The sequence below is a fragment of the Amphiura filiformis genome, chromosome 10 (assembly GCF_039555335.1).
Source record: "Amphiura filiformis chromosome 10, Afil_fr2py, whole genome shotgun sequence".
NCBI lineage: Eukaryota > Metazoa > Echinodermata > Ophiuroidea > Amphilepidida > Amphiuridae > Amphiura > Amphiura filiformis.
The window spans coordinates 67,509,785-67,532,481 of NC_092637.1; the positions used below are offsets into that span (position 1 = coordinate 67,509,785).

At 37.9% G+C, this 22,697-nt stretch overlaps 1 protein-coding gene across 1 annotated transcript in view; it reads right to left on the minus strand.

Moving 5' to 3' along the window:
- The window catches only part of LOC140163293 (uncharacterized), a 41,170-nt gene that overhangs the window by 12,848 nt on the left and 5,625 nt on the right, over positions 1-22,697 (minus strand). The window contains exons 7-14 of the mRNA XM_072186690.1: positions 18,886-19,197; positions 18,718-18,780; positions 15,988-16,224; positions 8,625-8,933; positions 8,456-8,518; positions 8,263-8,325; positions 6,765-7,046; positions 3,251-3,556 (exon numbers count right to left, since the gene is read on the minus strand). Coding sequence (XP_072042791.1) covers positions 3,251-3,556; positions 6,765-7,046; positions 8,263-8,325; positions 8,456-8,518; positions 8,625-8,933; positions 15,988-16,224; positions 18,718-18,780; positions 18,886-19,197 — 1,635 coding nt within the window. The remainder of the gene's footprint in view (positions 1-3,250; positions 3,557-6,764; positions 7,047-8,262; positions 8,326-8,455; positions 8,519-8,624; positions 8,934-15,987; positions 16,225-18,717; positions 18,781-18,885; positions 19,198-22,697) is intronic.

Below are 22,697 nucleotides of genomic sequence, written 5' to 3' on the forward strand. Positions count from 1 at the left end.
GCACAGTCATTTCATGACGTCAGTTTTTTTCTAGGTCAAATCTGTCTCGTTCGAAGGAACTTATCGCTTAAGTTGGTTTTTGGAGAATATCAATTTTAAACGTCTTATTTTCTCAACATATTAGCTTACCAATGATATGATGTTGTCCGAGCAATATATATGACCTTTAACTGTACTGTACAGGTATTTGGATATAAAATTCTATTCAATTTTCTAAAAAGTAGCACAAAAGGGTTTTCATCCATTTGTGTTTAGTGAAGCAGATCTCTGGATTGCCGAAACCAAAATGAATGAAAGAAACAAACGGTATTTAAACGCTGCTGCTCCCTTGACGTTAATATAAGCATCATTTCCACTTGCCACGTTTTCTTTGAGACAGATTGTATATTCTCATTTACATTTAATCCGTCATGGAACTCATTCAACAATCATTTAATAATACAAAGTTGTTCGGCGATGGAACAAAATTAACTACTGAGTCATATTTTGTAACTCGGACTACGAAGGGGGGGTAGGTGGTTGTTACCCCCCAATTTTCATTTATAAACGTCATTATACAGCTATATTTGTTACCAATGTATAGCTATGGGTCCCCTCTATCAAATGATGCCAACATAAGTACAAACATTCCCCACATAATGTTGTTATGATGTCATAATGTGAGGGCGCCCATGCAAATTGTGGTAAATTATGGCTATGTACAAAAGTATAGGCAAAATTGATTTTCGGATAAAATTTCTACTAGAAAATTAATAGCTCTGGGAATAATTTACCAGAGCGAAATGAAAATCATTGACTTTACTGTAGAAACCAATGGTGTGCCTCACATCCCCCCACGGTCATCTTTGATGGTGCTGGGGTAAAAATTTTCATCACTAAAATGAACAGCAAAGGATGGATCTATGATTAGCTTAGGTCGTTTGGGCGTCAGCATGTGCAGTTTTTTAATAACAGATAAAAATCTTAGAACTAGGGTTAAATAACACTCAATGTAGCAACAAATTACAAGATCATAATTGAGCAACAGAATCAATAATAACAATAAGTATTCAAATTAAGTTGTATAGTCAGAAAGGAGGTTATTACGTGGAGCTTTTGAACTGATATTTAATATCGTTGACATTACGAGCTGCTTTAGTATTGTGATTCAGCGAATTCTATCCCAATGCTCCACTGTATAAAGGCTACTTTTTTAAGTTAGTGTTTTGCTAAGGAATGTTAAACATTTTATGACCCACTTAAATCCATAATATGTGATTTGCTCCGCAGCGACGCACTCAATTTTTATCTAATTTGACCTTTTTGTATGATTATAATGCTCAAAATAACATGTGAAAGACTAAGCCTGAAGTGCTTTAATTACAGTAAAATTTAAGTTTTTATAACAAATCCGGAGATCTCCGGGTTTATTCCGAGTTCACCAATCGAGTGATGACTGGCACGTCTCGTGCATGTGTATCATTGAATCAGTGACGTATAAACTATGTGTATATCGCTATTCGTCTTACGTGTTAATCGATCGAGTGATGACTGGCACGTCTCGTGTATGTGTATCATTGAATCAGTGACGTATAAACTATGTGTATATCGCTATTCGTCTTACGTCTTAATCGATCGAGTGATGACTGGCACGTCTCGTGTATGTGTATCATTGAATCAGTGACGTATAAAGTATGTGTATATCGCTATTCGTCTTAGGTCTTATTTATATGTCCCAGCTGCATGAAACTCAATAACAATCGGCTAATTTATACACGCATTGACAATAATTATAAGCGCTGAAATGAATTAGCAATTTTCTTTGCAAAATTTTGCTTCGAATAATTACTTATTGATAGGTGTTTACATTGGAACAGCTTGATGTTAATCTGGCCTTTTCTTAATACAGTCCCAAATTAACTTATCAAACGCATTAGTGGTGGAATAGAACCACTTAACACCAGTGACAGTTTTCGTGGGGTCGGTGAACTGTTAAAGTTTAACAGCGTTTATTTTAAAAACCCACCTGACTTTCGGAGATGAGGGTTGCAGAAATCATTCTAAATTTGGTCCATGCATCAGATATGATGAACCATCCTTCATGAAAGTAATAATTCTTAGACCACATGTCCCATTTCATTTTAGATGAAAATAGCCTAATTTGGCCGATTTGGGATTTTGGACATGAAACCATAACCATGTATTTCTAGTTGAAAAATTATAACGCCAAACTAATTCTGCTCATGATACTTACACTTCATCACCATCTTAAGGTTCCTTCAGGATATGTAAATTGGGCATTGGAGCATTTATAATATCTATTTATATCGAAATTTAGCTAAACTATGTATCAATTCAAAATCGTGATCTGTAAAGTGTGCTGAGGCTTGTGGATCACTGCGCTTTTTTTGATTGCATCATCTGTTGTGAAGATGGGAATGAAGTAATGGTGTATTGATAGATGATGGGTTTTGCATGAGTACTGGTATAAAATGTGAGAGCTTGAATTGGCACCTTACAGAATGTCATGAGGGATTGTAAACTCTACATGATTGTGTTGGTCGTCTTCGTGCTTCAAAAAGGAAGTAAATTTTAATACATCGACGAAGGAGATTGATGAGTACACGTGCTCCTCCTCATCAAAGGATTAAAGTTCTGTTGAATTGCTGGAGTCTGGTTTAATATAAAACAACACCACATCTGTCAAATACAGTGGAGCAGTGTCGAAAGAAGCCTGTTTCCTGGAGAAAGAGTAATTGGTGAAAGAAGCACCATTTTTGGAGAAAGCAGCGCAAGGGGATAAGCGCTTGGAGAAAGCAAGGATATTTATAAACGCAAGTGTACAATGGACTTCGCTGATTTTCGCAGGATAAAGTGAATAAGGATATACATCAGCCGTCCAGAACATTGCAAGAACTCTATGATCACCAACAAGAAGACTGCTGGTTAAGTACTGATTAATTTTTAAACTGTGATTGTGTGATTATATTGCGTATGCAATTGTTGTTATATGTACCAATCATATTTTACTTTCAATTAAAGACTTAGATTTTGTTAGCTTAATCAATCAGTGTATTTGTGTTGTGCATACGTGTGAATTTGGGTAAAAGGTGATTTGGCCTTGAGTCAGTACGACTCGTAACACTCTCTAATACACAGAGGTGGATATATATTTAATCAAGAAATAGTCAAAGTTAATAAACAAATGTGAAGAAAGTTTTCAATTCATTTACAATCTACTGAAGCAGTATCTTCGTAGGGTATAGCTTACGAGTTTCAAAAACTTGTGTTGGTATTCCGAGATCATAAGGCTCAGGTTCTCCTTGTCCTTCAGTTGCTATGACTGCGTGAGTTTCAATGTTATACATCGTGCTTGGTGTCAGTTCTGAAATCGTATAATTTGTACCAGCTTCAGCAGGAACGTAAACTGTTTGTGAAGGCCCGCCATCTTGTGGAGTTAATGTGACAGCATAATGTGTGATGTTTCTTGTAGGGTTGCTACCTAATGCCGGCGGAGGCTCGTTCCAGCTTAGTGTAACAGAGATTCCAACTACGGTAACAGATGGCAAAGGTAAATCTGAAACGAACATGAATTGTACATTTTACTGCACGGAGGGGGCAGTTCATGGGACCGTAGAAACAAAAGAATATAGGTTTTAAATTATTTAAAATTAGGCTGACAATTGTTTTCATTTCCAGCAGGTATTTCAAAACCATATACGAATCTGTATTCTCATCCCATTAACTATTCCATTAAAGGCTTTGCGATACCTATCTTTAAGGCATGTTGTCGGACCATATGTGTCGAAATTTAGTTTTCGGTAGATTATGAGAATTAATTATTTAATTTAAAATTAAACAATTAAAGTGTTTGAAAATCAGTTCGTGGCAGGGCGGTAAACACCTTAGTAAATGAAAAGTCTCGCGTCTAACAAGGGGGCTCCAGTTACCATGGTTACATACGACTCATATGTATAACGAGTTTGTCATTTTGCAAAAAAGAGAAAATAAAACAGACACTTACTGATATAACACATATATGTTTCAACAATCACTGTTGCCTTTGTCAACACTTGATGAGGAATGACTGCAGTTACTGACAACAGACGCAAGAGGGATTTACAGCGTGATTTTTTGGGTTGCCAGTTGGTTTTCCTTTTAGGGATTTTCTTGACTCCCATGATGTGGTCAGTTTGTTCACATATACTCCGATTGACCAAGTATTGGATATCGTGAAAAATAGACTTGAGGAAGAGAATGTTCTTCGTGTTTACAACAAAGAGACAGGGTTCAGCTTATCGAGTGATGATGTCGTACAATTGCTTGAATTCATCCTAACGACCACCTGTTTTACGTTCAGGGAAAAATCTATCGCCAGCCATGGGCAGTCCTGTTTCGCCGATAGCAGCTAACATATTTATGGAAGCGTTGGAACAGCAGGCTATTGCTACAGCTCCCCTCGACTGTAGACCGAAGCTGTGACTTCGTTACGTAGATGATGTGATAGAAGTTATAAACAAAGACGGCGTTCAGCAGCTGACTGACCACATCAATCAGGTTGATAAGTCTGGCTCCATAAAGGTTACTTTTGAGCAAGAAACACAAGGTTCGCTTCGGTTTTAGACACATTGATCGTAAGCATGGTAAGGAAAGAAGATGGTACGGTTAAACTCATGGTCTACCGCAAACCAACGCAAACCGACCAATACCTTAATTACCAATCCCATCATCCTTTGCACCAAAAGCTTGGGGTCATACGATCGTTGTACTACAGAAAGGACACCATAGTGACAGAAGAGGAGGATAAGGTCGAAGAAGAAAAGAAAGTCCAGAAAGCCCTTCAAACTTGTGGGTATCCGAGTTGGACATTTCAGAAAGTGAAAGATCAGATGCAGAGTGTTAAACCAAAGAAAACTACAAAGAAGACAGAGGAAAACAACAAGAGTAAAGGCATGGTTGTTCTACCATATGTGAAAGGTGTCACGGAAAGAGTGTAATGAGGTAATGTGGAGGTAATGAAGAACTATAAAATATCCACAGCGATGAGGCCACATAACACCCTCAGAAAGCAACTGGTCCATCCAAAAGATAAGCGAGACGCTCACAACACCACTCAGGCAGTGTATAAAATCCCCTGCAAGAACTGTAATTTGTCTTATATTGGTGAAACAGGAAGAAAATTTGGCACACGCTTAGAAGAACACAAAAGTGAAGTGGTGAACGTCAGCAACACAGTGGTCACTAGAGCAAGGAGAAAAGAGTCGTTAACTGCCACACACAAGTCGGCTATAACAGATCACGTTGTTGACAAGAATCACGTCATTGGGTGGGGGACGCTAAGGTCATTGGCACGGAGCAAGATAGATTCAAACGCTGGATTAAAGAAGCTGTAGAAATTAGAAGGCGGGTCGTACGACTATAAACAGAGACGAGGGGCAGTACCAGCTTTCTCACATTTTCGATGAGTTTCTGCAGCAGGAACCAAGAAAATCCCTAAAAGGAATACCAACTGGCAACCCAAAAAATCACGCTGGAAATCCCTCTAGCGTCGGTTGTCAGTAACTGCAGTCATTCCTCATCAAGTGTTGACAAAGACAGCAGTGGCTGTTGAAACGTTCACAAGTAAGGTATGGTTTTTCATTTGACCTTTGAAATAAGATATGTAATTTTTATGTGACCTTTAAAATAGCATATGTGGTTTTTCATTTGACCTTTGAAATAACATACGTGGTGTTTCATTTGACCTTTGAAATAACATAATGTGGTTTCTTATTTGATCTTTTGTAACAGCATAATTATGTTGTTTTTTATTTGACCTTTGAGATGACATACGTAGTTTTTATTTGACCTTTGAAATAACATTTGTGTTTTTGATTTGACCTTTGAAATAACCTGTGATTTTCATTTGACCTTTGAAATAACAAATGTGGTTTTTCATTTGACCTTTAGAATAACATATGTGGTTTTTCATTTGACCTTTGGGAATAACATAATGCTTTCCCGCCAAGTGACAATAAGTGACACAATATTAATGAAACAAACAAACAAAAACGCTTTCCTACAAAAAGACCAACAATGGTTTACACTATGTTTTATTAGATTTAGCACGTATATGTTTGGCCTCCGGTTATAGGACCCCATGACACCCGACCGCTATATACGCCGGTTGTTGCGAGCAGTTACATGTTAAGGACAGTAAAAAATCATAGTATGTGATTAAATTTGAATTGATATATACAAAATCCAAGCCGCAAAGACCAAACTAAATATGTAAATATGCCATTGGGCTTTTTAAAAATATTTGAAGAGTTAACCCGATAAACGTCATTTTCGCTTTAAGTTCACAAACATTCGCCCTTTATTGCTAGTATTTAAATGACAATCTACTTTTTTTTTTAAGTATATTTTTTGAAACTATGATAAAAACAACACATACAATTATTTTTTATAATGTTCCCTATATTTGCCTATAATCGTAAAACCTCTACAAGCATATAGAGTGTTTTGGATGAAAGCTAAGTTAATACGAAACAGTCGTAAATATGCTTATGCAATAGATTGGTCTTACAATAGTACTTGTTTGTATATGCTTGTATCGGTAATTTATTTGCTCAAACTCCATAATGTTATAATTGTGTTGATGGATGGCGTCTGGATTCATTTAGTTTTCATCAAAAGCACTATATATGCTTGTAGACTAGGTTTACGGTATCACATTAAAAAACATAGATACAATCGTTTTTTGCGTCTGAACTCTACATTTCCAAAGCTAATATATAACTTACCTAGATCACAAATTTTAGTTTCGTCGCTGTTATCTCCACACTGATTTATTCCATCGCAAACATTTTGTCTGTCTGTACATCTGCCATTTAAACAGTAGAATTGGAATGGACAGGTAGCACAGAAAGCTTCGTCTTCATCACTGCCATCAGAACAGCTTTCAAACCCATCACACGCCCAGTCTTTCGACACACATGTTCCATCACCGCAGAGAAATTCATCTGGTGGACATGTGGCTGCTTCAAAATCCGTTGTAGCTCCAGAATCCGTAGTAGTACTTTCTGCTGTTGTTGGAGCAAAGCACAAACACTAATATACCATTTCTTTTAAGATCTATTTTTAAACGTTATAGTAAACAGTGTGTTTAAATACTAAGAAGCAACCTGACATGAATAAAAATAACCTGTCCAATTGTTAAGTCTAACTCGATTAACTTTTTTTGTTACATAAATTATATGGGATCGGGACGATGTCATCTGGTGGACAGGTTGGAGCTGAAAAAAAAATTGTGGTCAACTTAATTAGACCCAATAGGATTCTTACACTGTGAGTTTGCTAGCTGTATCAGTAAATTGAAATAATAATAAGACATAACCATTCACTTTGTAGCCCTTTTGAACTTACAAAGCAAAAAGCTTAAGCATTACAATTGCAATACTTTGCAATTGTTACATTGCAATAAAAAAACATTGCATAAAAATTGATTCATCAAGACAAGACAATACAAACAAAGAATAAGATTTTTTTGATTAGCATAAGACGTTCTACACTAATCCCTCCTGAAAAGAAACATCCAACTACTACCATGGCCCACACTTTTCTTGGGCTAAGGTTGATAGAGAGACCTTATTCCCAGTAAGGCATTAAATACATTCAACTCGACTGCCAGAAAGAATGTTATGATGTTAAGATCAAACTGATTTAAAGGAATGATCGTTTCAAGAGAAACGACTTTTTTGTTGTTGAACATATTGATCCCATCTATAACAGAAAATACACAACTTTAACTGGGTCTGAGTCGTCCATTACTACGGTATATACCGATATCGGATATTTAATTATTAAATTAATTTACCCCAAATCCTGAGATTATGAAAGGCTGGTACTGAGCGTCCATATATACCCTAACTGCCATTCGGTTTCTTTTGATTGCATCACGGCCATTTTTTATTTATTTATTTCCTGGCGATTAAAAAAACAAGAACTTAAAAATAATATTAACTAAACGCGAATTTTAAAACCTATTCGCAAGGGTGCTGACACTAACGGTGAATCGCGTTCATTTTTAAGGATTTACTATGTTCGGAAGTTCACACAAGCTAGCCAGATTCCCTGCTATTTATCAGAATTTGTTCCAGTTTTCTGACATTTACTACAATTATATGCAAATTTATAGAAATTTTGGAATGTTTTGCCCCAGTTCAGCGCAACATTCTGTGATTTTGAAGAATTTGTCAACATTTTCTGAATTTACTAAAATTAAGTAAAATTTCTGATTACCTGTTGTTCCAATTACTGACGTAACACTTTCCGTGGTACCTGCTTCTGTAGTTGGGATAGTTACTATAACACAAAAGAAATAAACGATATAATACATTTCAATACTGTTCTAGTTTCTAACAAAGATCTGTGATTTTGAAGAATTTGTCAACATTTTCTGAATTTACTAAAATTAAGTAAAATTTCTGATTACCTGTTGTTCCAATTACTGACGTAACACTTTCCGTGGTACCTGCTTTTGTAGTTGGGATAGTTACTATAACACAAAAGAAATAAACGATATAATACATTTCAATACTGTTCTAGTTTCTAACCAAGATCAAATTATTAAAATGACGTACCTTGCTTGCATGTCAACTTACTTGATTCAAATGTAAATGGAGTCAATCCCAGATTATTAATGACTTCGGGCTCTAATTGTCCTTCAGTTTTTACCACAGGTGCCACCTCCACTTCATACATTGTCTCTGGTCGCAAACCTGTAATTGTGTAATTTGTGTCGCCTTTAGCAGGAACATACACAGTTTGCAAAGGGCCGCCATCTTTTGGAGTTAATGTAACTGCATATTGCGTGATATTCCGTGAAGGGTTGCTATCTATTGTCGGAGCGTCATACCAATAAAGTGTGATTGATCGTGCTCGAATTTTGTCAACGGATGGAGATGGTAATGCTGATGAAATCATAAAAATTAATGATAATAATAATAATAATTACAATAATAATAATTATGATTTTTAATAATAATGATAATAACAATAATAATAATTATTATTTTTAATAATAATAATAATAATAATAATAATAATAATAATAATAATAATAATTTTTTATCATGCATGGTTTTTTTTCAAAAATGCCCTAACTTAGTGGGGATGAGATTATTAGTATAAATTACGACTTGGGGCATCCAAATGACCCAGGGTCACCTGTGTTAAAAGTTCCATTGCCTGAAACCAGCTATTGGACTGGCAACTTCTGACTTCCGGGCCGAAGACCTTGTTTATCAGTCAATCGATTTCATCAGGTCAGTGTAAGCTGTGTCACCGCTGTGTAGCTCTATTTTTGGCTGATTTTATATCTGGTATTTCAATTTCCACAAAAACCCGCGTCCGTGGTTCGTGGTAAATGAATCGTCATGACAGTTTACATGTTTAGGAAGGTCTTCAATCGATCTGATTCGTGATGTACAGATAGACGAGGTGCTTGAATGATGTTAGTTGTTACAATTCATGAATTACATTGCAATTCAGGTAAGCTTAAATCATTAATGTCATGAATGTACCTTGTGTACCGTGCACTGCTGTACACAACTGCATGATGATGTTGTATTGGTACCAGTAAGCTTAATCTTCTCATGTATAACTGTGGATCATTTGCAAGGTCTTGATGAAAATAAAAACTTTAATCAGTATTCAGTTGCAGCCTGTGCATGTGTGTTAACATTTTTCCCCGGCATTTTGCAATCTAGCTAAAAATTATAACAGTTTCCCGATCCTGGCACCATTTGGCACGCAATGATATTGATAATGCAATGACAATCATGATGTGTCATGACAACTGTGACTGTCAGGCATACAATGCTTACAGTAATGCAACATTAACCTATGCGTGCCCAATCAATCGCACTATTTGTGTCATTCCACCACAAAAATTGCGCCACGCGGTACGTAATCTCAATTTCAAGAAACTATTAGTAGCGTATTCTTTTCCCTATTAATAATACGTCTGTTAGTGTTAAAGTATATACTACTAGATTTCGCGGTTCTCGTGATAGGCCTATCTCTAATTACCCAACACCCGTTACCCATAACACTTGTCCTAACCTTTCAAACTACTCCGATATACCTGTCTCAATGATTAAGACACCCCGGAAATAGTCATGTTCTGCTGGAATAGGCCTATATGCACGTGTTCCGTATATCGAAATATATGTATTGAAAATAGGCCTATTGGTCCGTTGAGATGCACCTGTTAGTCACACTGTAATGCTTTCCGATGCGTGCACTGTACTCCGCGCACAATCCCGTTGATACTACGCGATAGCGCACCGCGAGCACGCGATAGTGCACCGCGAGAACGCGATAGCGCGCGGACAGACGGACAAACTCTCTATAATTAGTATTAAGATAAAGTAATTCTTAACCAAGCTCGAACATACCTGTTGCATCCATGTAGCGTACTAAGCGTGTACCGTACGCAATTATGTAACACGAGTGCATGCTTTCTACTGTACCTCACTTAGCTCACTATGTGCGCGTGTGTTTATCGCGGAGCCACCAGCACTCTGATTGTTCTAGCTTGGCAGTGGCGACGCCAGGAAATTTTTTTCGGGGGGGGGCATTAGGGGGGCAAAGTGAATTTCAGGGGAGGGGCAAAATCAACAAAGTTTGCGCAAATTTACCGTAAAAAGTGGACATTTTCGTAATTTTGGGTTTTTTTTTGGGGTTAAACAGGGGTTGGGAAGAGGTCTGACTGGGGGCATTTTCCCCCATGCCCCCCGTGGCGCCGCCACTGTAGCTTGGCCAAGAATGTAATACTTAGATAATACATTTGTAAGCGTAACCTATAGTTCAGCTGCAACTCTATGTCTTAGTATAACGGACTAAATTAGCGTAGGCCTACAGTTTCTGCAAAGGCATAGGCCTAGATGTATAAAATTGTTAATTCTGATCTTAGTCAGTGGCTGTGGTTTAGCTTGTAAGCACTGCATTTCATTGAGTTCCTGTATGTCGTCTATCACACGGTAGAGGATATGTTCCGCGTACATGCATCGTTACGCAACACGCTTGTCGAGGTGCGCACTAGCGGCGCGAAGTAATACGCCACACAGTACGCGCAACTGAATTTGTTCATTTTAGAATAAGGGGAGTTTGCATGGCTGTTAGTTTTATAGTTAACTTATTTTCTCTAAATAAAACTAGTTTCAGTTATCAAAATAATAATTTAGTTTTCGGTAACTGACTAAAGAATGAGAACAAATGATAGGAATTTTTGTTTTTACTATCCTCTACCTAGATGACAGGCAGGTACAATATTTTTATCGTGGTCTGCGCCGGCATCCACTACGCAAAATATTGGTCTTGCCTGTCGTCGGTAGATGATAGTAAAAACAAAAGTCAAAACAAATTTGTGGCGCAAACATCTTGCAATTATTAGACCTACTGTTGTTTTAGTAATTCTCAGACAGAGGTAAGGTTTTTTCTAAAAAAGTGATAAAAAACTGTGGATCATTTGCAATAAAAACTTTAATCAGTATTCAGTTGCAGCCTGTGCATGTGTGTTAACATTTTGCCCCGGCATTTTGTAATCTAGCTCAAAATTATAAAAGTTTACCGATCCTGGCCTGGCACCTTTTGGCACGCAATAATATTGATAATATTGATAAATTAATAAGCTCAGACTAACCAACGTTACAAATTTGAGTTTCATCGCTGTTATCTCTACACTGATTCTTTCCATCGCAAACGTTGTCCGTGTCCGTACATAATCCATTTGAACAGAGGAACTGGAATGGGCAGGTAGCACAAAAAGCTTCGTCTTCATCACTGCCATCAGCACAGTCTTCAAACCCATCACACGCCCACACTTTGGACACACATGTTCCATCAGCACAGACGAATTCATCTGGTGGACACGTGTAATCCGTTGTATTACTTTCTGTTGTGGTTGCAGCAAACACTAAAACACGAAACACCAATTATTTAAAGATATATAAACCAGTGTGCAAAATTCATCTAAAAAGCAACCAGTATGCGCAACATATCGCTCCTAAAAAACTTGGCATGCCTGTAAGTAACTTGTTAATCTGTCTTGGTTTTTGTTTTTTAAATTTCGGGGGCTCGGGCGAAGTCTTTAGTGCCTATTAATAAGATGTCAAGCTGAACCGCTTTCAAAATTACTTTACTGGTATATATATATATATATATTGGTATATATATATATATATATTGGTATATATATATATATATATTGCTAGGTTACGGAGTTTTTGGAAAGGCCTTTGATCATCGTGTTTTTCAATTTTAATTTATTCACCTGATGATCGCTTTGGCGTGAAACACAGTGTTGTGAAATGTATTAATATCTGTGTCTATATTTTTTTAAATAGCTCTACCATTTATTGGTATCGAGCACTGTATAGCTGTCTGTGATACATTTACTTCTTAATATATATATATATATATATATATATATATATATATATATATATGCTCTACGTAGCACGCAAACATTTTCAATGTAGTGATAACATTTCAGAGCGTCCTCCGGACCAGCTGGTTAGAAAAGTAGGTAGCACGTCTGATGATAAAGTAGCCCGTTTCACACACTAATAGTAACATAAGCCTTTTAATGATGATATTTTCAATACGTTTTGAATATAATATGAATTTGAATATTTTGTAACTTACATGTTTCAAAAACTTGTGGAGGTATTCCAAGATCATAGGCTACAGGCTCTCCTTGTCCTTCAGTTTCTATGACTGCACGAGCTAAAACGTCATACATCGTTTTTGGTTTCAGTCCTGTAATCGTGTAATTTGTACCAGCTTCAACAGGAACGTAAACAGTTTGTGAAGGACTGTCATCTTGTGGAGTTAATGTGACCTCATAGTGTGTGATGTTTCTTGGAGGGTTACTTTGTAGTACCGGTGGAGGCTCGTTCCAACTTAGTGTAACGGACATTCGTCTTAGATTGGTAATAGATGGTGATGGTAAATCTGAATCGAAAATGTGTTTCCCATGAGTTTTACATTTCTTCACTTTTCTTGCAGCAACACTATTTTTGGATCGGATACGTGGGTCCTCCGGCTAGGCCCCCCCCCCCGCATAACCGTTATATCGTTATGAACACGGCAGAGTGCCAAATACGCAAAATTGCTGTTCTGAGTAAACGGCGTTTGAAAATCTTGGTTCAATTCCATTGGTCCTTCTAAAAATTTAGAACATTCGTGAGCACTCATTTGAAATATATATTATAGAAGTGAATGTACACGAATTATTGGCAATACTTGCATGTTCTGAAATAATCGATATATGCCTCAAAACGCATTTTAACAGCTATTCGGCTTTATGCTGTATCCAAAATGTCTCTACCACTGCGCAGAGAGAGAGAGGTCGAATACGTATTCAACTACGTGTAAACCATAGCACGCATTCTTGATTTGGGGCTTTTGTGTAGCAATTTCTGGTTGTCCTAAGGCTATGTAGACTTAACTTGCTATATAAGTTATAAATAGTCATCCCTGTAATATTTAGCACAAACTCGAGGATTTTAAAGCAAAAATAACAATATTGGCCTATATTTTGCGTATGATTTTCCGGGATTTTCCGCGCATTCACATAATTAAACCACAACAATATCATGTGGGGAATGTTTGTACTTATTTTGGTATCACTGGATAGAAGATACCTATAGCTATACGTTGGTATCAAATGTAATTTATTAGTATAGGACATGTAATATAGAAAATTCGGTTTGTCTCTCTGCCGAATTCATTTATCCCACTTAGGCGCGATTCGTCCAAATCAAAATTTCAATAACTACGTTGGTGAGTAAGATTTACCATTAATTTTTTGGTGGAAATAAAAGATAACCTGGAACATAATCATAAGCATACAAAAACTCAATTTGTTCAAAATTCTCGATTCGTCACTCTGCTGAATTCATAACGATATATACACTTCAGCAGTTATATATGATTTGCATCGTCTATCATTTGAAACCCAATTTAATAGCTTACCTATATCACAAATTTGAGTTTCATCGCTGTTATCTCTACACTGGTTTATTCCATCGCAAACATTTTGTGTATCTAAACATTGGCCATTTAAACAGAGAAACTTAAATGGGCAGTTAGCACAGAAAGCGCCATCTTCATCACTGCCATCAGTACAGTCATCAAACGCATCACATGCCCAGTCTTTGAAGATACAGGGTCCATCAGCGCAGAAAAATTGATCTGGTGGACACGTTGAAGCTGAAATGGCAACAAAATCATAGAGTCTTATGTTTTTGCTACAAATATATCCACACATTGTAAGACTTTGCATTGCTGGTTGGTTAAGTGTATCCGCGTGTTATCGAAATGTAATACTGAGTACAAATCCACGTTTTACGGGTCTGAAACAATGAGCCATGTTAACAAATTTAACATGAAATTTTCAACAGTACGGTCCGACTGCCTGTCTAGGAAACATTACCGGGCCAGACAGCATGTTGCCTGGGCAGGCAACATCGACTCTGGTAACTCTTCTGAATTTGGCAAACTAAGCCTTAAATTATTCATGGTGATTTAATTAAAGGTCGAGGAAATTGTACTTATACACACATGAGCTACATATAATTTGACAATTTTTCACCAGGCAAAAATAATTCACCAGGAGGAAAATAATTTAAATAGCAAAACAATTTCAATTTGTTTTTGAAAATTTAATATAAATATGCAAATTATCTTTACTTTAATTAATAATACCACCGATTGTGCATCCATTGATGATATTGAATATTTTACCAACTACTTTACTCTAAACAAAGAAATAACGGTCTATTAAAGGGTGCTCTATTTGAAATAGAACAGTGCATTGTGGGATACCATGTTACCTGCGCAGGCAACATGCTGCCTGGTCTGGCGGTGTTTCCTGAGCAGGCAGTCGGACCGGACTGTTCAATTAATTTTAAAGAAAACATGACTTTGAATAAGTTCAAGGTTATAGCTTACATGTTACAAAAAGTTTTGAAGCTATTCCAAGATCATAGAACTCAGGCTCTCCCTGTCCTTCAGTTTCTATGACTGCACGGGTTTCAACCTCATACATCGTTTCTGGTTTCAATCCTGTAATCGTGCGATTTGTATTAGCTTCGGCAGGAATGAAATCAGTTTGTGAAGGCCCACCATCTTGTGGAGTCAATGTGACAGCATATTGTGTGATGTTTCTGTGAGGAATGCTCGCTAATGCCGGGGGAGGCTCGTCCCAACTGAGTGTAACAGATATTCCTTCTACATTGGCAATAGATGGTGATTGTAAACCTGAAACGATTTTTTTTTCAACGAGTTTTACTCTTAGTTACCAGGGAGGGGAGGGTTCACGGGACCATAGCCCATACAAATACAACAATTGTGAAAATTACTGATGCTTTCGACTGTACTTGAAGCGTGTACGGCCCGCGTAATTTGATAAAATATTTTTTGAAGGTTGCAGTGAAAGGTTGCGAATGCTTTGCGAATCTTTAATTTGTTTGTCTTGACGACAACAACAAAAATATGATCTACGACGGACAGCCTTTTTTTCTGGAAGAGGCCAAATGACCCTAAAAATCATCAAAAGTTTGAAGTATTAGAACAAAATTTGAAAATACTTTATTCAATAAATTTCTTTCAAGTTTCTTTGAATTACATAAAGGTACAAAATCTCTAAAACACTCAATCTGGGTCGGTCGGGCCAGTTGAACAGTTCTTTTTCTTTTTTCGTCGCCTTAACAGCAATAATAATAATAATAATAATAATAATAATAATAATAATAATAATAATAATAATAATAATAATAATAATAATAATAATATATAATAATAATAATAATAATAATAATAATAATAATAATAATAATAATAATAATAATAATAATAACACTAATAATAATAATAATAATAATAATAATAATAATAATAATAATAATAATAATAATAATAATAATAACTTGAAACGCCCACTATGCTCAAACTTACGAACGTTACAAATTTCAGTTTCATCGCTGTTATCTCTACACTGATCCCTTCCATCGCATACATAGCCTGTGTCCGTACATAATCCATTTGAGCAGAGGAATTGGTATGGGCAGGTAGCACAGAAAGCTTCGTCTTCATCACTGCCATCAGCACAGTCTTCAAATCCATCACATGCCCAGTCTTTGTAGACACATGTTCCATCAGCGCAGAAATATTCATCTGGTGGACAGGTTGGTGCTGTAGAGAAATGTTGGTCAAGTTTACACACCCAATATGATTCTTACATGTAAGTTTGCTACATCATGTTGGTCACCATAACTAGGCCCAATATGATTCTTACACATAAGTTTGCTACATTGACTTCTTCATAGTACACTTCAATGCTGAGTGTGTATTTACGAGAGGTATTTTGATACGAATCACGTGCACATACATTTTATTTATGCATAAACCCTGATTGTTTTAATTAACTCTTGCACAATTTTTGCTAGCTCTTCAAACTATCTAAACAGGTAGATCCCAAAATCAAGATGTCCAATAAGTGAGCCCTTTTTATAGTAAACCGAGATAATTTTACATTCGATGTCATACGGAACTTAACTTTTCTTGTGACTAGTACAAACCTTTGTGTTTAGATATCGTGACTATTTATTGCGATGAGCAATAACGGAAACCCAAACAAACTGGAGTAATTTGCTTGTGAATAATCTGTCTTTATCAGTGAATTTTATATAATTACCATATACCATTACCTTTTGGAGACATTGCTTATTTTAAATAAGCTCATTTTACAAGAAATAATTTGTTCAACCTAGTGAAACATGTTGATCAGAATCAATTATATAATTTTAGGAGGCAATCACCTTCAACTGGGTCAGAGTGATCCATCAATATATACCGATATAGGCTATTTATCATTTGATCAATCTTGTCTGCGCTACATCCTGAGATGACGAATGTTACCGACATGCCATCTGTTATGCACGCTAATGCCATGTCACCTGAGATGACGAATGTTACCGACATGCCATCTGTTATGCACGCTAATGCCATGTCACCTGAGATGACGAATGTTACCGACATGCCATCTGTTATGCACGCTAATGCCATGTCACCTGAGATGACGAATGTTACCGACATGCCACATATGCACGCTAATGCCATGTCACCTGAGATGACGAATGTTACCGACATGCCACCTATGCACGCTAATGCCATGTCACCTGAGATGACGAATGTTACCGACATGCCATCTGTTATGCACGCTAATGCCATGTCACCTGAGATGACGAATGTTACCGACATGCCACCTATGCACGCTAATGCCATGTCACCTGAGATGACGAATGTTACCGACATGCCATCTGTTATGCACGCTAATGCCATGTCACCTGAGATGACGAATGTTACCGACATGCCACCTATGCACGCTAATGCCATGTCACCTGAGATGACGAATGTTACCGACATGCCACCTGTTATGCACGCTAATGCCATGTCACCTGAGATGACGAATGTTACCGACATGCCATCTGTTATGCACGCTAATGCCATGTCACATGAGATGACGAATGTTACCGACATGCCATCTGTTATGCACGCTAATGCCATGTCACCTGAGATGACGAATGTTACCGACATGCCACATATGCACGCTAGTGCCATGTCACCTGAGATGACGAATGTTACCGACATGCCATCTGTTATGCACGCTAATGCCATGTCACCTGAGATGACGAATGTTACCGACATGCCACCTATGCACGCTAATGCCATGTCACCTGAGATGACGAATGTTACCGACATGTCACCTATGCACGCTAATGCCATGTCACCTGAGATGACGAATGTTACCGACATGCCACATATGCACGCTAATGCCATGTCACCTGAGATGACGAATGTTACCGACATGCCACCTATGCACGCTAATGCCATGTCACCTGAGATGACGAATGTTACCGACATGCCATCTGTTATGCACGCTAATGCCATGTCACCTGAGATGACGAATGTTACCGACATGCCACCTATGCACGCTAATGCCATGTCACCTGAGATGACGAATGTTACCGACATGCCATCTGTTATGCACGCTAATGCCATGTCACCTGAGATGACGAATGTTACCGACATGCCACCTATGCACGCTAATGCCATGTCACCTGAGATGACGAATGTTACCGACATGTCACCTATGCACGCTAATGCCATGTCACCTGAGATGACGAATGTTACCGACATGCCACATATGCACGCTAGTGCCATGTCACCTGAGATGACGAATGTTACCGACATGCCATCTGTTATGCACGCTAATGCCATGTCACCTGAGATGACGAATGTTACCGACATGCCATCTGTTATGCACGCTAATGCCATGTCACCTGAGATGACGAATGTTACCGACATGCCACCTATGCACGCTAATGCCATGTCACCTGAGATGACGAATGTTACCGACATGCCACCTATGCACGCTAATGCCATGTCACTGAAAAAGTATATTGTACTTTGAAGCATTTGCTGTCAACAGAAATGAGCCCAAAAGTTGCAATTTGTCAAAATGTTTTGCCCTTGACCGCAATTGTATGTGGTTTGCAGAATTCGGCACGTTTTGTTGTGATTTTGCCGAACTTGGGCCAGATTTCCTGAGATTTATCACAAGTGAGCGTGAATTAGTCAAAATGTTCTGTCATTTACTAAAATTTTGCACAATTTCTGAATTACCTGTTGTTGTAGTAACTGTCGTAACACTGTCCGTGGTACCTGCTTCTGTAGTTGGGATAGGTACTATAACACAAATGAAATAAATGTTCATACATTTCAATATATTTCAAGTTTCCAACAAAGAAAAAATTACTTTCAATAACGTACGTTACTTGCATGCCAACCTACTTGTTTCAAATGTAAACGGAATCACTCCAAGATTGATAATGACCACGGGCTCTGATTGTCCTTCAGTTTTTACCACAGGTGCTACCTGAACGTCATACATTGTATCTGGACGCAAACCTGTAATTGTGTAATTTGTGTCGCCTTCAACAGGAACATATACAGTCTGCGAATCACCGCCATCTTGTGGAGTTAATGTAACTTCATAGTGCGTGATATTCCGTGGAGGGTTGCTGTCTAATGTCGGTGGAGCATCATCCCAATTGAGTGTGACTGATCTAGTTCCAATTTCGCCAACGGATGGAGATGATAAAGCTGATATAATTACAAAAGGCTTATTTAATAACTATGTAATTATGATCGTGTAAATTAGGGGTTCATTCATAGGATTGAGGGCATGATCGCTGTTTATGCCCGAGGCGTGAGCCGAGGGCATAAATCAACGATCATGCCCGAAATCCTATGAATGAACCCCGTTCATACATACACAACATTCTGAAAATTGTTAGCAATTCAATACAAATGAAAATATTTAGGGTTTACAAGTTTAAATAACATTTCCATACCGTTTGCCTTCAAAATTGGGAGAAAATGAGTAGGCCTACTTGCAGGAAGCAGCTCGGCTCATGAGGTGAACGGCCTGGAGTCAACGCGTTCGTCTTTGCGCTCCGCGTGAGACGGGCGCGGTGACATGCGCGTGTACGTAACACTAGCAAATCGTGGATCGCGTTAATTGGGTTCCAAAGATGCGTGACGCAGCTTGTTTATGCCCTGCGTACTGGTCATAAACGGTATTTATGACCAGCAAAAAGGGCCCAAATCCAATCAGAAACGTCTTTATATCGTGAGTATGTATGAACGGCAAAGCATAAATGACGAAGAATAAAAATATAGAAGCACTTCAATTACAATCTTATTCCGTATCACATGAAAACCCATTTCCATTTATGCGGATAATGTTATGATGATCCAGAGCCCATAGCCATAATAATAATAATAATAATAATAATAATAATAATAATAATAATAATAATAATAATAATAATAATAATAATGACATGGCGCGGATTTAGCAGCTGCCTCGTCACTATGTTGCTCCCACTGTATGTCCGGTTTTTAACCGGATTGTGTCTTGTTTTGTGGATAATTTTGTTGCATCGTGCTTTGGAATATATACTCCTTCAGAATGCGACATTTCCAGACTCGGATGGATTGCAGCAAAGCGGGAATTTTGAACTGAATTCTCCGACTGTGAGTACATATAACAGCAGTTGGTACAACACGGGCATTTCCGTCCATTCCCATCTTGATCAGTTACCTATCAATAACAATCGGATGATTTACCATGGCTCATTGATCAGTAATTCAACAGCGATCGGTAATTCAACTTCTGATCAAAACATTGATCACAGCGCTGTAAGGTATACTCGTTCCGATCTATTGGCTTTACGTGACAAGAAGTTACATCTCAATGAGGATACTTTCAACACAATCAAATCTCTTGGTATTGATCGTCGTCGTAGAGGCCGTAGAGCCGGATCTCACATGATTAAGAAAAATCACTCGTCTTCTAGTATCAATAATGAAAACTCGAGTAACCAGCAATTTCATTCTCACAATAACTCTGCCATATCCTCACCCCCTATTAAAGGTAACAATTCCCTCACAGTTCACTGCTGGAATGCGAATTCCATTGGCAATAAAGACGTAATTCTGGTTGACCATATCATAGACTATGATGTTGACATCATGTTCCTTGTTGAGACTAAGCTTGCCCCTGATGAGACGGTGATACTTGGACAATGTACCCTCCTGGCTATAAGTTCCTAAGCCTTCCTAGACCCAAAAGGGATGGTGGAGGAGGGATCGGTACTGTATATAAGGAGAACATTGAACTTAGTATTACACCTTCTAGTTTCACTACAGTTAACTTTGAGTATTGTATCGCTACTCTTAAAAACTCTGTTCAGTTTGTTGTGGTCTATCATCCCCCACCATCAAAAGTAAACGGACTAAAGAGATCTGAATTCCTGGAAGATTTTGAAGTTTTCCTTGAGGAATTGTCTGTTATACCTACTGAAGTTGTCCTTGTGGGCGATTACAATATTCACGTTGATGAACCGCATAAACCAGAGACACGAAAATTCAATGATATTCTGTCCAGCAATGGTTTTCGTCAATTAATCACTGAAGTTACTCACAAAAAGGGGCACACCCTTGATTTGTTAATCACTAATGAAAATGATAATATCATCCAGAGACATGCTGTTCTTCCACCATTTTACTCCGATCATCGCATTATTACTTGTTCCATCAACCATGCAAAACCTCCACCTGTAAAATCGGTTATTCGCTCACGCCAATTTGGTTCTACTGATGATAGTATTGCGAATTCTGACTCTATAGAACCCTGTAATCTTGATGCTAACATTAACTGTTGCTTAAACACATTCACTCCGCTATCTGAGACAGATATTGAGAAGATCATAAAAAGGTTTCCTAGTAAAACATGTAACTTAGATACTCTGCCGACGTGGCTTGTAAAGGATAATCTTCCGATCTTGTTGCCGATTTTCACAAAAATTGTCAACAGTTCTTTAATATCTGGTATTTTTCCAAATGCACTCAAAGAGTCTATTATCACTCCAGTGATCAAGAAATCAAATCTTGACAACAATATCCTAAAGAACTATAGGCCAGTGGCCAACATGAAATTCATGTGTAAGGTTATTGAAAAGGCTGCGTCATGTCAGGTAGTCACACATGTTGACAACTACAACCTGGGTGAAGTGAACCAATCCTCCTATAAGAGGTCTCACAGTACTGAAACCGCCCTGTTAAAGGTAAAAACGACATCCTCCAGTACGTGGACCATGGTAAAGTTGTCTTCCTGGTGCTGCTTGACATGTCAGCAGCCTTTGATACGGTGGATCACCATATCCTGTTGAATAGACTCAAATCAGATTTCAATATCGATGGCACAGTCCATTCCTGGTATAGGTCATATTTTAATCAACGTAACGTCAGAGTGGTAATTAACAACGACATGTCTAGTGAGCATACGCTCACTTACTCATTACCCCAGGGTTCCATCATTGGCCCTCAGTGTTTCATCATGTATACCGTTCCCGTTGGTGAAATAATTCGTCGTTACAACATATGCTTTCATTGTTATGCTGACGATATACAGCTTTATGCTGCCTTTGAACCCAAAGTCAGTGGTGACCGTGAGCGTGTGCTCAATAACATGTCTGCTTGTATTTCTGATATTAACTCTTGGATGGTTAATAACAAGCTGCAGCTCAATCAGGACAAAACGGAATTTTTCATCATTGCCACCAATAGAGCTCTCAATAAGCTTCCCGTCATTGAGCTGAGCTTGGGTAACCACTCAATCAAACCATCTGCCAATGTTAAGAACTTAGGTGTTGTTTTTGATGGAGCTCTTAATATGTCTTCCCATATTAGCAATCTTTGTAAAACCCTCAACTTTCACATCCGTAACTTATGGCGGATACGACGTTTTCTCAGTCAGGATGCGTGTCATCATGCCGTCAGAGCACTTGTCTTGTCTCGCATAGACTATGCCAACTCCCTCATGTATGGTGCCCGTGAAATGGACCTAAAACGGCTGCAGCGTCTCCAAAATAAGGCAGCCAGGCTGATCTTCGCATGTGGACGAGACAGGTGCTCTGCCGATTTGTTGAATACCCTCCATTGGCTCCCGGTGAAAGAAAGAATTAATTTCAAAATCATGTTGCACATATACAACTGCATATCAGGTACTGCTCCGGCATATCTACAAGATCTTGTCA